The sequence below is a fragment of the Pongo pygmaeus genome, chromosome 17 (assembly GCF_028885625.2).
Source record: "Pongo pygmaeus isolate AG05252 chromosome 17, NHGRI_mPonPyg2-v2.0_pri, whole genome shotgun sequence".
NCBI classification, from domain to species: Eukaryota; Metazoa; Chordata; class Mammalia; order Primates; family Hominidae; genus Pongo; species Pongo pygmaeus.
This window is the reverse complement of record NC_072390.2, coordinates 46,318,500-46,333,033: the sequence shown is the minus strand read 5'-3', so window position 1 is coordinate 46,333,033 and position 14,534 is coordinate 46,318,500. Positions and strand designations below refer to the sequence as shown.

General features: G+C 34.8%; 1 protein-coding gene across 2 annotated transcripts in view; it reads left to right on the top strand.

Annotated features, from left to right (window-relative positions):
- Positions 1-14,534, top strand: part of TRAPPC8 (trafficking protein particle complex subunit 8) — a 113,619-nt gene that overhangs the window by 86,265 nt on the left and 12,820 nt on the right. For both annotated transcript variants that reach the window (XM_054460307.2, XM_054460306.2), the window contains exons 21-26: positions 1,492-1,639; positions 3,357-3,453; positions 4,645-4,713; positions 4,804-4,862; positions 7,576-7,749; positions 10,496-10,597. In XM_054460307.2, coding sequence (XP_054316282.2) covers positions 1,492-1,639; positions 3,357-3,453; positions 4,645-4,713; positions 4,804-4,862; positions 7,576-7,749; positions 10,496-10,597 — 649 coding nt within the window. The remainder of the gene's footprint in view (positions 1-1,491; positions 1,640-3,356; positions 3,454-4,644; positions 4,714-4,803; positions 4,863-7,575; positions 7,750-10,495; positions 10,598-14,534) is intronic.

Genomic DNA, 14,534 nt, shown 5'->3' with positions numbered 1-14,534 from the left:
TTCTCTCTGTAAACTTCTCAATTGTTTGATACGATTAAGTACTGTGGACAGAGCTATCACATGATAATGAAATTAACAGGTACCATGTATTAAAATAGGGCGTCATTTGTGTATGAAGACAACCTGCCTGGATGTCTCAGTCATCCTTTTTTAAGAAAATTGTTTTGTTTCACCTTTTCCCTAGTGTTCCACCTTGCCCCACAAGAATGTATGAAAAACAGTACATATTTACAGAAGAGATGATTATGATGGTGTTACAATAGATGATCACTGAAGAAATCAAAGCTAACTGGCTCATCCCGGATCTATGACCTATATTTTGTTCAACAGAATATTTTCTTTTGATACCTCCATTGTCATTTTTACAAAATTAACTAGGAATAACTTGGGAGGCTGAGGCAGGAGATTATCTTGAGCCCAGGAAGTCAAGGCTTCAGAGAGGCATGATTATACCGTTGTCCTCCAGCTTGGGTAACAGAGCAAGGCTCTGTCTCAAACAAAAAAAAAAAAAAAAAGATTTTAGCATTTGAATATCAAGGGAGGGATATGCAAGAGAGTAGTGGGTATTATTCCAGAGAGTGGCTGTATATATTTAATTTGTAAAGATTTACAGATTAGAGAACATAAACTGAATGTAGTTAGTTCAGCCACACTGTAAAATTTTTGTAAAAGAAGTAAAGAGGAAGAAACCTTTGAAATGTAAAGCTTATATATGGTGAGGAGTTTTGAATACCAGGTTAAAGTTTGAACTTTATTTGGTAGTCATTCAGTAGCTTCAGAACCACTATTAGAAGCAAGGCTGGGCGCAGTGGCTCACACCTATAATCCCAGCACTTTGGGAGGCTGAGGTGGGCGGATCACTTAAGGTCAGGAGTTCGAGACCAGCCTGACCAATATGGCTGATGAAGATGGTGAATATGATTGATTTTTGGGGGGAGACCACCAAAGTACAGCACATTAACCCTAAATATCCTAGAAAGCAGACACCATATGATGAAGATGATGAATATGGTGAAACCCCATCTCTACTAAAAATACAAAAATTATAGGGTGTGGTGGTACACGCCTGTAATCCTAGCTACTCAGGAGACTGAGGCATAAGAATTGCTTGATCTGGGAGGCAGAGGTTGCAGTGAGCTGAGATCACCCCACTGCACTCCCACCTGGGTGACAAAGCAAGACTCCGTCTCAAAAAAAAAAAGAAGCACAATCAGAACATTACCATATGAAGATTATTTTTATGTGTTACACAGATGAATTTGATAAGCAGGGCAAAAACTTAGGGAGACTAGTAGTTTCCTTCCAAATTGGATAGAAAGAATTGAACTGAAGTTAGGCTAACTATGTAATTTTACTTAATGTATTCTGTGGATTTTTAGAGTATAAATGGTCCTGAGAGTGATCAGTTTTTAAAATCTTTATTTGGAATTAGATAATTATAACATAGAGACTCTGAGATTAAATGTGCTTTTTTTTTTTTTTTAACTTCAGGCACAGAATATTAAGACACACTGCAATTATTTGTACCAGTCGGTCTTTAAATGTACGGGCCACTGTCTGCAGAAGTAATTCTCTTGAAAATGAAGAAGGCAGAGGAGGCAATATACTAGTCTTTGTGGATGTGGAAAATACCAATACTGTAAGTTGGTTTAAAACTGAATTTTGTTTTTAATTATATTTGAAGTGTTTCCCTTGTTTTTAGTAGTGGTTTTTGTTTTCCTTTACAAGACAGCATAAGCTAGGGATTTTAGGAATGTTCATGTAGAATAGTATGAAATCATCTTAATTCTTCATTAGATTTGTGATTTTATCCCTTAGTCTCTCTTCAAATAAAAAGATCTTCTGATATTAATATGGTACACACTGATATGCTATATAGTTCCATTAATTCATTCTAAAAGATCTCATAAAATGCTTTCTAGGTCTCACCATTGAGATCCATTGGTGTTACTAAATTGTGAGGTTCTGTTAATATATCACATTCAATATTAACTTGGTAATCTTCACTTGCACATTTCTAGCAGTGCCATTTCCTTTATATAGTAAATTTCTGAAATATTGCTATTCCTGTTTATGCACTCTAATATAAAAATGAATATTTTTTTTTCTTTTTTCTTTATAGACAGGTTCTCATTCTGTCACCCGGGTTGCTCACTGCAACCTCCACCTCCTGGGTTCAAGTGGTTCTTGTGCCTCAGCCTCCCAAGTAGCTGGGATTACAGGCACATGCCACCACGCCTGGCTCATTTTTTGTATTTTTAGTAGAGACGGTTTCGCCATGTTGGCCAGGCTGTAAAAATGAATATTCTTTTTTTTTTTTTTGAGATGGAGTCTTGCTCTGTTGCCCAGACTGGAGTGCAGTGGCACGATCTCTGCTCACTGCAAGCTCCACCTCCCGGGTTCATGCCATTCTCCTGCCTCAGCCTCCCCAGTAGCTGGGACCACAGGCGCCCACCACGCCTGGCTAATTTTTTTGTATTTTTAGTAGAGACAGGGTTTCACCGTGTTAGCCAGGATGGTCTCGATCTCCTGACCTCGTCATCCGCCCACCTCGTCCTCCCCAAGTGCTGGGATTACAGACATGAGCCACCGTGTCTGGCCAAAAATGAATATTCTCAAAGATGAGAGTGTGATCTCTCATGTTTGAAATAGGACTCTTAGCATTAGATTGATTCAGTTCATGTACTTATTTGAAATGTTACTTAATTCTGTAATGTTCTTTACTTTTAACTTCATAAATTTGTAAGGTGTCTGCTTTCTAGGATATTTAGGGCTAATGTGCCGTACTTTGGTGATCTCCCCCCAAAAATCAATATTTTTATAGTAAGAGAGAATATTTTAATAATTTCAGATTAGCTTTTATTCAGGAGAATTAAAAAAATACATGCTACTTAAATAATTTCATGTGTACTGACCATATATTAGGATTCTGTTATGTGAGTTTTTGTTGCTTGTTTTTTTGCCTAATAAGAATGAGATATCTCAGAAAGAGTAGAGAAATAAAAAGAAAATGCCATAATTTTGATTAAAAATTGACAATTTTTTATCTTTTAAATACTACTAATAGCTCATTGTGATAGGCTTTAATAACTCAGTGGCTTTCAGTATTTTAAAATTTACCACTGAGTATGCATTATAGTCAAAAATACTTCTTGGACAAAATGTTGATGTCTCTGAAAGTGTTTAGAAAGGGATTTAAATAAGTTAAGTTTTTGGAAATGTATATTGTAATTGCATCTTATGTTAATTGACATTGACTTTGGTAGCAGTGTCTGAATTTTGTTCTCATCGGAACATTCTGATTTAGTGCTTCTAAATCCTGAATGACTCTCCTATCTTTTTTTTTTTTTTGACAGAGTGAAGCAGGCGTTAAGGAATTCCATATAGTGCAAGTATCAAGTAGTAGCAAACACTGGAAGTTACAGAAATCTGTAAATCTTTCTGAAAACAAAGGTTTGTATGTTTTTCCTGCTACATAATAAATGTTGAAACTTCATTACTTGGTTTTCCAGAATAGTACCAGAATGTCTTAAGATTATTAGGATTAACTTTTTTAAGCATTAAATTGTGATTTCATTAGTTTACGTAACTGTAAATCAAATTACCTATCTTGATCCAGTCTTTCCCATTTTTTTAATTCACTCCCACATCTTTTATACTTATATTTTCTTCTTTTTGTTTTTTATTGTAAAATCAGTGCTTGGGTACATGATTACTGTCAAAAATTCAACCAGGACTGGGCGTGGTGGCTCACGCCTGTAATTCCTGCACTTTGGGAGGCTGAGGCGGGCGGATCACTTGAGGTCAGCAGTTTGAAACCAGCCTGGCCAACATGGTGAAACCCTGTGTCTACTAAAGTTACAAAAATTAGCTGGGCGTGGTGGCAGGCGCCTGTAATCCCAGCTACTCAGGAGGCTGAGGCAGGAGAATTGCCTGAAACTGGGAGGCAGAGGGTGCAGTGAGCTGAGATCATGCCACTGCATCCAGCCTGGGCAACAGAGTAAGACTCTGTCTCAAAAAACAAAACAAAACAAACAAAAAAAAAACTTAACTGGTACAAAAATAAATAGACTAGAATATGGAATTTTCTCTTTGTTTCCTTTACCACTGGTGAGTTTATCTGTGAATAGCCATACCTACGTACTGACTGGCTTTTCTGTGAATTGTCATGTTTATATAACATTCAAACAAAAGAATGTGTACCAGAAATGTACTTAAAGTACCATTTTAAAAGTGCCTGCAATTGTGGGAAAACATAGCAGAGTGTGTTCATATAGTAATATTGGTATAAATCATGCATATGAAACATACTGAAAAGAAATGAAGAAATGGTAGAGTGGCAGGATTACAGGCTTTCCAGTCCCTGTGTTCTGATCTTTCAAACTTTCTGTTTATCTGAAATGTCGCATATATGAATACATATATATATACATGTGCACACATGGATATGTATTTTGAGAAAATTGAAATTTATCCTTTTTAAGAGGTCACTTCATTGAGGTAAAAACAAAGATGTTCTTCATTAAACATTATTTATAATTATGAATTATTTTCCATTTTGACCAAGGAAGTCTAAATAATGAATTGGGTTTTATCATGTGATGAACTGAGAAACATCTCTGAAATTTCCCTTTTTCTTCCTAGAAGCCAAACTTGCCAGTAGGGAGAAGGGAAAATTTTGCTTTAAGGCAGTAAGATGTGAGAAAAAAGAAGGTAAATTCACTTTACTTTTACACTTTACTAAATTGTCATTTTATATTTTATGCCAATGATATGATTAGTTTGTTTTCCCCTGTTTTTTAGCGGCCACACAATCCTCTGAAAAATATACCTTTGCAGATATCATCTTTGGAAATGAACAGGTATGCAAGTAAGCATAGTAGTGTTTGATGTTAAGTCATAGTTATGGCATATCTGGGTATTTTTGTCAAGGCTTATTGCAGTAATTCCCAAACTTTTTTTGGGGGGGAGACAAGGTCTTGCTCTGTCACCCAGGAGTACGGTGGCGTGATCACAGCTAACTGCAGCCTCGACCTCCCAGGATCAAGTGATCCTCCCACCTCAGCCTCCCGAGTAGCTGGGACTACAGGCATCAACCATCACACCTGGCTAGTTTTTTTTTATTTTTTATAGAGACCAGGGTCTCACTGTGTTGCCCAGGCTTGTCTCCAGCTCCTGAGCTCAAGTGATCTGCCTGCCTCGACCTCCCAAAGTGCTAGAATTACAGGTGTGAGTCACTGCACCCAGCCTCCTCAGACTCTTTGGAGGATAAACATCTGAACTTTATTGAGTTTTGCAACCTGCCTTCAGTCCCCAAAACAAACCAAAAATGCTTATGGACTATACCATTTTAAGTAGTTATTTAACATTAACTTTCTTTTGAAAATATCATATGAAATAAGTATAGTTCTTGGGATTTTTTTTTAAAAATGCAAGATTATATGAGGGAGCTTTTCTATTAGGGAAAGTGGTCACAATGGGATATATAGACAATAACCCTCTGAATTTTGGTATACTGTATCATAATCATATCATATTCTGAGACCCAGATAATAAGGTAGATACATAAGACTCCTTGTGATTTTAAAGCTATTACTCTCTAGGGCAGTGATATTCCATCCTAATTATGTATAAGAGTTACGTAGAGGGCCAGATGTGGTGGCTCATGCCTGTAATTCCAGCACTTTGGGAGGCTGAGGCAGGAGGATTGCTTGAGGCCAGGAGTTCAAGACCAGACTGGGTGTCAGAGACCAAGACAAGACCCTGTCTCTTTAAAAAAAAAAAAAAAAAAAAAGAGCCTCCTAGAACAGTGGTATTCAAAGTTTCAAAATGTGTCCATGTAAATTATCAGAAATCTTGTTAATATGCAAATTCTGATTCCACAGGTCTTGGGTAGAACCTGAGGTTCTAAATTGTTATAAGCTCCTAGGTGAGGTTGACATTGTTAGCCTGCAGACCATAATTGGACCTAGGTTTTGTAAAAATACAGGCTTTACCTCCCCTACCTCTAAAGCTCTGATTATATCTTGGGTGGACTTTGGGAGTATGCATTTTAAGCTATCCCTGAAGATAATCTGAAGTAGTGACCTGCTTTGAAAAATGCTGAATCTGGGGTGTAAAAGTTCATATAATTGTGTGCTATTAGTGGGATGATTTATTCTTTCTGCTTGTCTCCTCCATAATTCTAAACATCCTTATATTTTTGTACTTCTTTTATCATTTGCTTTCATCTGACTCATCATTATCTTTTTACCATTTGAGGAAACAGCTATTTAGAAATATCTCCAAGTTTCAAAAGCTCAGTAATTTCAAAATATGCATTACTTTCAGAGATACTGTGCTTCCTGAATGGTTAAATTTAGTTTTCAAGACTTTAGTTATTTTTTTTTAAATTTCTTTAAAAACTTAAAATCCCAGAAACATCAGCAGGACTCTTGTATTGTAATTTTTATTGTATTTGTTGTTAAATAATTTAGTGTAAGAGCACTGGTGAAAGCAGAAAGAAACACATTTTTCATTTTGATGAACCTGGTTGAATAAATAGAACTTGCCAAGCACTGCAGATTAATGAGAAAACTACGGGGACAGTGTTTTACAAGAAGTTCACTCATAAGGAGAAAATGTATACATTTATTCATATTTAATACTTATTTAATAATTAACTTGAAGTTTAACATCTACATGATATATACATAGCCTGTAATACAGGAAACTGTAAATATAAAGATGTTATTATGTGGCATAATATTCATTAGTTAAGGGAAATCCTGTAATTGAGTCCATTTAAAATTCTTATCTCATACTTTAATTGTTTAAGCATGAAAGCCAAGTTAATGCTAATAATTCTATTTGCATTCTGCTTCATTGGATATTGCCTGGGATTTAAATGAGAAATATTTCTGTCATTTTAAAATACGGATTTTCAACATTTTATTTTTATTTTCTTGGTGATACCCATTCATTCTCCCTAGATACTTGGAAGGTCGAAGCTAATGTTATGGGAGCGTAGTTTAATTATTTTGGGGTGACGGCTTTAAGATTCAGGGTAACTTGCAGCTGGGTGCAGTGTCTCACACCTGCAATCCCAGCATTTTGGGAGGCCGAGGCAGGCGAACGCTTGAGCTCAGTAGTTCAAGACCACCCTGGGTAACATGGCAAAACTGGCAAAACCCTGTCTCTACAAAAATTGGGTGGGAGTGGTGGCACGCACCTGTAACCTAGCTACTCGGGAGGCTGAGCTGGGAACATTGCTTGGGCCCAGGAGGTAGAGGTTGCAGTGAGCTGAGATTGCACCACTGCACTCCAGCCTGGATGACAGAGTAAGACCCTGTATCAAAAAAAAAAAAAAAAAAAAAAAAGATTTAGGGTAATTTGTACCAAATCTTTGAATGTTCAAGTGGCCTCCCTGTATTCAATTACATTGACAAGAATTATTGAATAAGTATTTTGGGTATATATAAGGTATAGAAATATAAATTTTGGCAGGATATATTTAATTAAAACTGAGTTATACAAAATAAATTTTGACAACATAATTAAAAGCATTTATGAACACAAGTGATTTTCTTTTAACAGATAATAAGTTCAGCAAGCCCATGTGCAGATTTCTTTTATCGAAGTTTATCTTCTGAATTGAAAAAACCACAAGCTCACTTGCCTGTGCATACAGAAAAACAGTCAACAGAGGATGCTGTGAGATTGATTCAAAAATGCAGTGAGGTAGATTTGAATATTGTCATATTATGGAAGGTATGTGCTACTAAATTATTTCAGCAAGCCTCACTTGTAGATACTTGAGTCTTAAGCTGAAGCACAAACGTATATTACTATTTATATTTTTTATGCTTATCTTTTCTAGTTTCAATATTGAAACTTTAACAGTTACATTTTTTTTTTTGGCCTAAAAAAAGAATTCATTCAAATTAGATAACATTCTTCTGTGTTACTGTTATTTCTGTGTGTTACTGAGAATATTGTAGACATGATAAGCTCTGAAAGCAGGTGTTATTAAACTGTTTGGGGCATTTCCAAACATTCTACAGAGGGAAAAATAGCACCATGAACCTCTGGAAATCCACTACCTTGGCTCCAAAAACCATTAATTTTTTGTTATTCATATTTCATATAATCCATTTACCTTCTCTTCTCTTTTATTGTTAATTTTTTTGCTGTAGTATTTTTAAAATGACATATTTCATCTGTAAATGCTTCTGTATGTACTTTTAACAGATGAAGACTTTTTTGTTTAATATAACTGCACAGTATTATCTTTCCCCACCAAATTAATAATTCTTAATTATCTAATTGATGGTCTGTGTTCAGTTTTTCCAGCTTATTTAAATATACTATTTTACCCTGTTAAAAAAAAAAATCAGATCCAAATAAAGTTCACACATGGCGAACAGAATGAGATTATTTAGACATTAGTATTCCCTAAAGTTAACTGAGCTATACTGCAAAGGAGTCTTAATTCTTACATTACACCCTTTTGTATCATATGCATGTACTACCTATTTTTAAAAATGATTCTGCAGTAAAATTAAGGATCTTGTCCAAGAATAATCACCTGAACTTTGTGACAAGGTTTTGATTTTGTGTTGTTTGATACAAGAGACATGTTCATACTAGGTGATCAATACATGTATTTTAAATTGACTCAGAAGTTTTTATGAAGTGTTTTTTTTTTAAGCATGTTTTTAAATAAACATTTTTTTGAAACCAAGCTGACTTTGCATGTTTCAAATGAAATCTACTAAGTAAATTGATACTTTTGTTGATTATAGAAGTCATTTTATGTTAAAAAGATCAGTTATACGTTATTGGCAAAATCAAATTCTTCTGAACTTTAGAATCATATTATATAAGTGTGTAAAGATCTTTGGCATTTGTGTCTTCATTCAACAGGTTTATGCCATGTAGCAATCCATAATATTTCTGAGACAAGGTTTTGTGTAATGTATTTTGTACTCATTGTTAAGTGCATGGTATTCTTTGATGAGGGGAAAAGTGTTATCTTTTAAGAAATGGCCTTGAACCTAAGGCCCACTGCTAGTATCACTAATCCCATAAAGAAGAAAGTTATCTAAGATTGTGATGCTCCTTGGCTGGGAAATGGAAGTTTGAATACATTAAATAATGGATTATTAAGTTTGGTAGCGGCTAGTACCTTGGTAAGTTTATAATTTACTCAATGGAGAAAGTGGTAGATTTGTTTGTTTTAGTTAGAGTTCTGGATAATGTAAAAATGATTCATTAGATTAAAGAAAACTTGAAAAGTCATTAAAGTTGTAGAGTAAGATGCACAGGAAGCATAGGACTCTTGGATAAAATATGATTCAGGAGAAAACCAAGAGCTTGAACATTTTTGTGAAAAAAAAAGTAGTTGAAAAAGGGACATAATACAACTCCTAAACAATTTTAATCAAAAAATAAAGGTTAGTTTTAAAAATCTAAGGTTTTGCGCAAGCAGGAGGATGCATTGTAGAATTAGCCATGGCTATGGGTGACTGTCGCTCAATGCCGTAACATCATCAGAAAAGACACCTGACAAGTCTCAGACCCTTATCTGTCAGCCCTTATTCCTTCTTGATTAAACATTACCCTATCAGGTGTTTAACTTCTCCTGACTTTCTGGGTTTTGCAAATATAGATGCTGAGCAGGTCCTGCGCCATCCTATGCCTTACTGCAGCACTACTCAAAGTTTGTTCTGTGGATGGCAAACTGTCAGTAGTCCATTATAAGTACAGAAATTGAAAGTAAATAAGAAGAAACTTTGATAGCATTTTGACTGAGTAATTTTATGTTTTTTGAACCTTATAGTAAAAATATTGGGCCTGTCAAGAAAATTAAGCCTTTGTGTTTGCACATAATGTGATAATGACAGTAGATCAGAGCCATTTATAGATTATATTTTCCCCAGCACAGAAGCAACTCAAGAGAGAGAAGAGTTATAAACTGGAACAAGTATTTTAATATAGATAAAGTCAGCTCACTATATTGGAAGAAAAAAGCCTTTTTTAAAGCATATATATTTATATTTACAAACATAACATTTCCACTTACAGGATTTATGATTGTACTCAGTGATTTTGCTCAGCTATGTGATAAACCCTAGGACATTTCAGAAGCTAGACTGTAAGAATAAGCCTTTTAGCTGTATATTGGTAGTTCAGTAAAGAAAACAGCTTGTGTTATAGCACAGTTCTTTTAAAGTAGTTTCTTAAGAATTCTAAAGAATGTTGGAAAGGATTTCATGATGTATCGCTCTCAAATATCCAGGCCAACTGTGTTATATTGAGGTGAAAAGATTTGTTTTTTGGACAGATATTTTATTGATTGAATGAATAACTAAAAGTAGAAATGGTGACATTGCCAGGAGTGTCAATAATTGATAGACATTGGCCATAATATTTCCACTTTCTATCAAGTATTGGGTTGGTTACTTTAGAGGTTACTGTCAAGCACGGTAACGTTTTTGTACTTTGCATTTTTTAGGCATACGTTGTGGAAGACAGTAAACAGCTTATTTTGGAAGGTCAACATCATGTTATTCTTCGCACTATAGGAAAAGAAGCCTTTTCATATCCTCAGAAACAGGTGATAACATAGTTTGCTTTGGAGCTTTCTGGTGAACTTGTGGGGTTTTTTTGTTGTTTGGTTGGTTGGCTTTTGTGTTTTTGAAGGGGTCTGGTTTGTTCAGGTTTTGTTTTTTGTTTTTTTTGTTGTTGTTGTTGTTGTTGTTTTTTGAGACTGGATCTCATTCTGTCACCCAGGCTGGTGTGCAGTGGCACAATCATGGCTCACTGTAGCCTTGATCTCCCCGGGCTCAGGTGATCCTCTGGCCTCAGCCTCTTGAGTAGCTGAGACTATAGGTGTGTGCCACCACACCTGGCTAATTTTTGTGTTTTTTTGTAAAGATGGAGTTTCACCATGTTGCCCAGGCTTGTCTCGAACTCCTGGGCTCAAGTGATCCTCCTGCCTTGGCCTCCCAAAGTGCTGAGATTATAGGCGTGAGCTACCATGCACCGCCATGTTCAGGTTTTTATATTGGTATTTGGGTTGGGTGTTGGTGACAGAAGAATGATTAAAGTTAAAAGTGAACATAAATTGATTTTAAAATTCATTAGCACCTTTATCAGAGTATTAAGATGCAGTTATGGTTTTTGGGGTTTCCTCACATACATTCCATATTGAATCCAGAATTCATAGGTATGAAAAGAATTGATTTTCTTAAGAGTAGAGAAACTATATCTCTATATTTTCTTATTTGTTATAACAGGATATCATTGCAGAGCTCCAAGGGTATATTGTAATATGTAAAAGGTGGCCTCTGGAGTTGTGTAGCAGCTGCTGATAGCATTGAGTGTGCTTTCTTATTTTTCCTAAAATAATACTTAATCTTACTGAAAAATTTTCATAGTAAATATGAATAAAATATAAGCACATTTAGTCTAGTAATTCAAACAATGGCCCTGTATTTTGTTTTTAAATAACAGATCTTAATTTTCAGGGCCCCACCTCCATTATTATTATTTTTTTTTATTTCACTGTGGACCTGAAGGCAACCCCTCCCATTAGTTTTGACAACTTTTTATTTTGAAATAATTTTCAAACTTACAGAAAACTTTCAAGAATAGTGTAAAAGACTCCCTTATAACATTCATTAAGGTTACTAGTGGTTGACATTTTGTATTATTTGCTTTGTTGTTATTTACATATGTATTAATTTTTTTCCCTTAATCATTCTTAATTACTCCCAAGTAAATTGCAGGCATCCTGTCACTCTGTTCCTAAATATAATACTTCATTGAGTATTCCTAAGAAGAAAGACAAATCTCTTACATTAAAAAAAAAAAAAAAACTACAACATTATCACATTCAGGAAATTTAACATTGATGCAGTACTCTTATATACAATCCATATTCAAATGCTGTCAAAGGTTTTAATTCCATCCATGTAACTATTTGCTCTTTTCTAGCCAGGATCCAGTTCAGGATCATGCTTTGCATTCAGTTGTTATATCTCTTCAGTCTCTTTTAATCTGAAACAGTTTCTTAGCCTTTATTTGTTGATTATGACATTGACATTTTTGAAGAGCTTGGGCCAGTTGTTTTTTTTTTTTTTTTTTTTTTTGAGATGGAGTCTCGCTGTTGCCAGGCTGGAGTGCAGTGGCCACCCACCACCTCACCCGGCTAATTTTTTTTGTATTTTTAGTAGAAACGGGGTTTTACCATGTTAGCCAGGATGGTCTCGATCTCCTGACCTCGTGATCCACCCGCCTCAGCCTCCCAAAGTGCTGGGATTACAGGCGTGAGCCACCGCGCCTGGCCTGTTTTCTAGAATAATACCTCTTTGGGTTTTTCTCATGTCTCCTCATGATTAGATTAAGTTTATACTAAGTGATGTGTTGCATAAGAAAGTGCATGATGTTAATTTGCCTCATTATCAGTGTTGGATCATTTAAGGTGGTGCCATGTTTCTTCACAGTCAAGTTACTGTTTTTCCTTTCATAATAGTAAGCAATTTGTGCGGAGATAATTTGAGGTGGTATAAATGGTTTCTTTCTTTTTTTTTTTTTTGAGACAGAGTCTCACTCTGTCACCAGGCTTGAGTGCAGTGGCACAATCTCGGCTCACTGCAAGGTTGCAGGTATTCTTTTAAGGCCATTGTTCACGTGCTTTCCTCCTGACAGGTGGTATATAGAAATGTATTCAGTATAATTTAGAAGTCTCAAATAAATAGCTTGTATTTTTTTGGTGACTTGAATATATTAAACAATAATACATTTTTGAACTTTTTACTGAAGTGTACTATAAGTACAGAAAAGTAAATAGCTTATTTGATTTTCATAAACTGAGGAACACTCCAAACCAGGACCCAGATCAAGAAATAGAACCTAACCAGCACCCCAGAAGTTCTGCGTTTGTTCCTTTCCAATCAGAAATCTTTCTCTTCCAGACCAAACTTATAGTCACTTCTTTCTGACTTACAAGTCAAAAGCATAACTACTTCTTTTGAATTTATGTAAATAGTCATACAGTATATACCTCGGCTTCTTTTATTCACCTTCTATGTTTGTGAAATTTATCCGTATTGTTTGGTATACTTGTAGGTTTTTTTATTCGCAACAAAAATTTCACCTTAAAACTTATTATTCTCCAATAAAAGGAGCCAGGGTTCCTTGGAAAAATGGTTGTTTTTAGGGCTGGGGCAGAGAAAATGCAAGATGAGCCAGAAGATTTTATGGTGCCAGAAAGTAAGGAAATGTACCCAAACTGATTGAGAGCATATTGAATTTGTGTTTCTTGCAGGTTACAAAGTGGCTTTTATTCTCCTTTGGTCCTCATACTCTGTAAGCAAGGCAGGTAGAATTACACCCATTTTACAAATGAAACTCTGTGAAATAAGTACAGATATAATATTTCATAATAATTTTCAGTTTTAAAATTGTCTGAGAGAAAATAGAAATCTGTTGATTGAGGATTTGTAATTTATCAGTTTTCACATTGTTCCATCTATCCCCCAGGTAGACTTATTTATTGAGGTTGAATTTGTTTGCTTTATTTACTATTTTACTACAACCTCTTGGGATAGTGCTACCACATAATAAGTACTTGGTAATTATTAAATAAATGAATAAAGAATGCTGAGTTACCAAATTCATTCCACTGCATTAAGAAACCAAAAATATTTTAACCAGATATGAGTGGCTCAATCATACTAATAGTTTGCACACATATAGATAGTACACAGTAAGTTTTAAGATTGCAACTTTCAACATTGCAGTTCTATAATCAGCATCTTTTAATTTTTGTTCTGCCTTACAAAGGATAAATATAAGGAATGCTATGCACAAAATTATTTTACCAATGTAACAACAAAATCTATTTCCTTTAGCAAATATTCTATTTCCAGAACTTACATGTGTGCTTACGTTATGCATTTACTACATAGGAAGTTCATGTGAACATTCATTCAGCTCACATAATGAATGGTAAAATTTTAACAGAAAAAGAAAAAAGAAGAGGTGATATTGTTTAATAAACTACAGGTTTCATTGAATGGTTGTTATAATTATAAAAAGAAAGGAATTATAATTTCTCTTGTTATTTTTAAATATAAGAGCCTGCTAAATTGATTATGTTGCAGATTAATATACAACCCATAAGTTTAAAGTGTTTTAGAAACATTTTTCCTTAAGAATTTATAAAAGGAAAATCTTTCTACTTTTTATCTTACTATTTTGTACATGAATTTTTTTGCCTTGAAAATATATTGCACCTTTAGATCTTTTTCTTTTCATAAAATGATTCATTCACATAAAAAAAAAAATCTATGTAATGGATCAGAGCAGAAATATGCAAGATTTGAAAGAGCATTCCTAGTCATACACAAACTGAATTCAGCCTGAGAGAAAATAAGAGATTGAGTATCCCTTCTCTGAAATGCTGGGACCCAGAGTGTTTTGGATTTTGGAATATTTGCATCATATACCTGCTAGGTGAGCATCCCTAGTCTGAAAATCTGAAATCC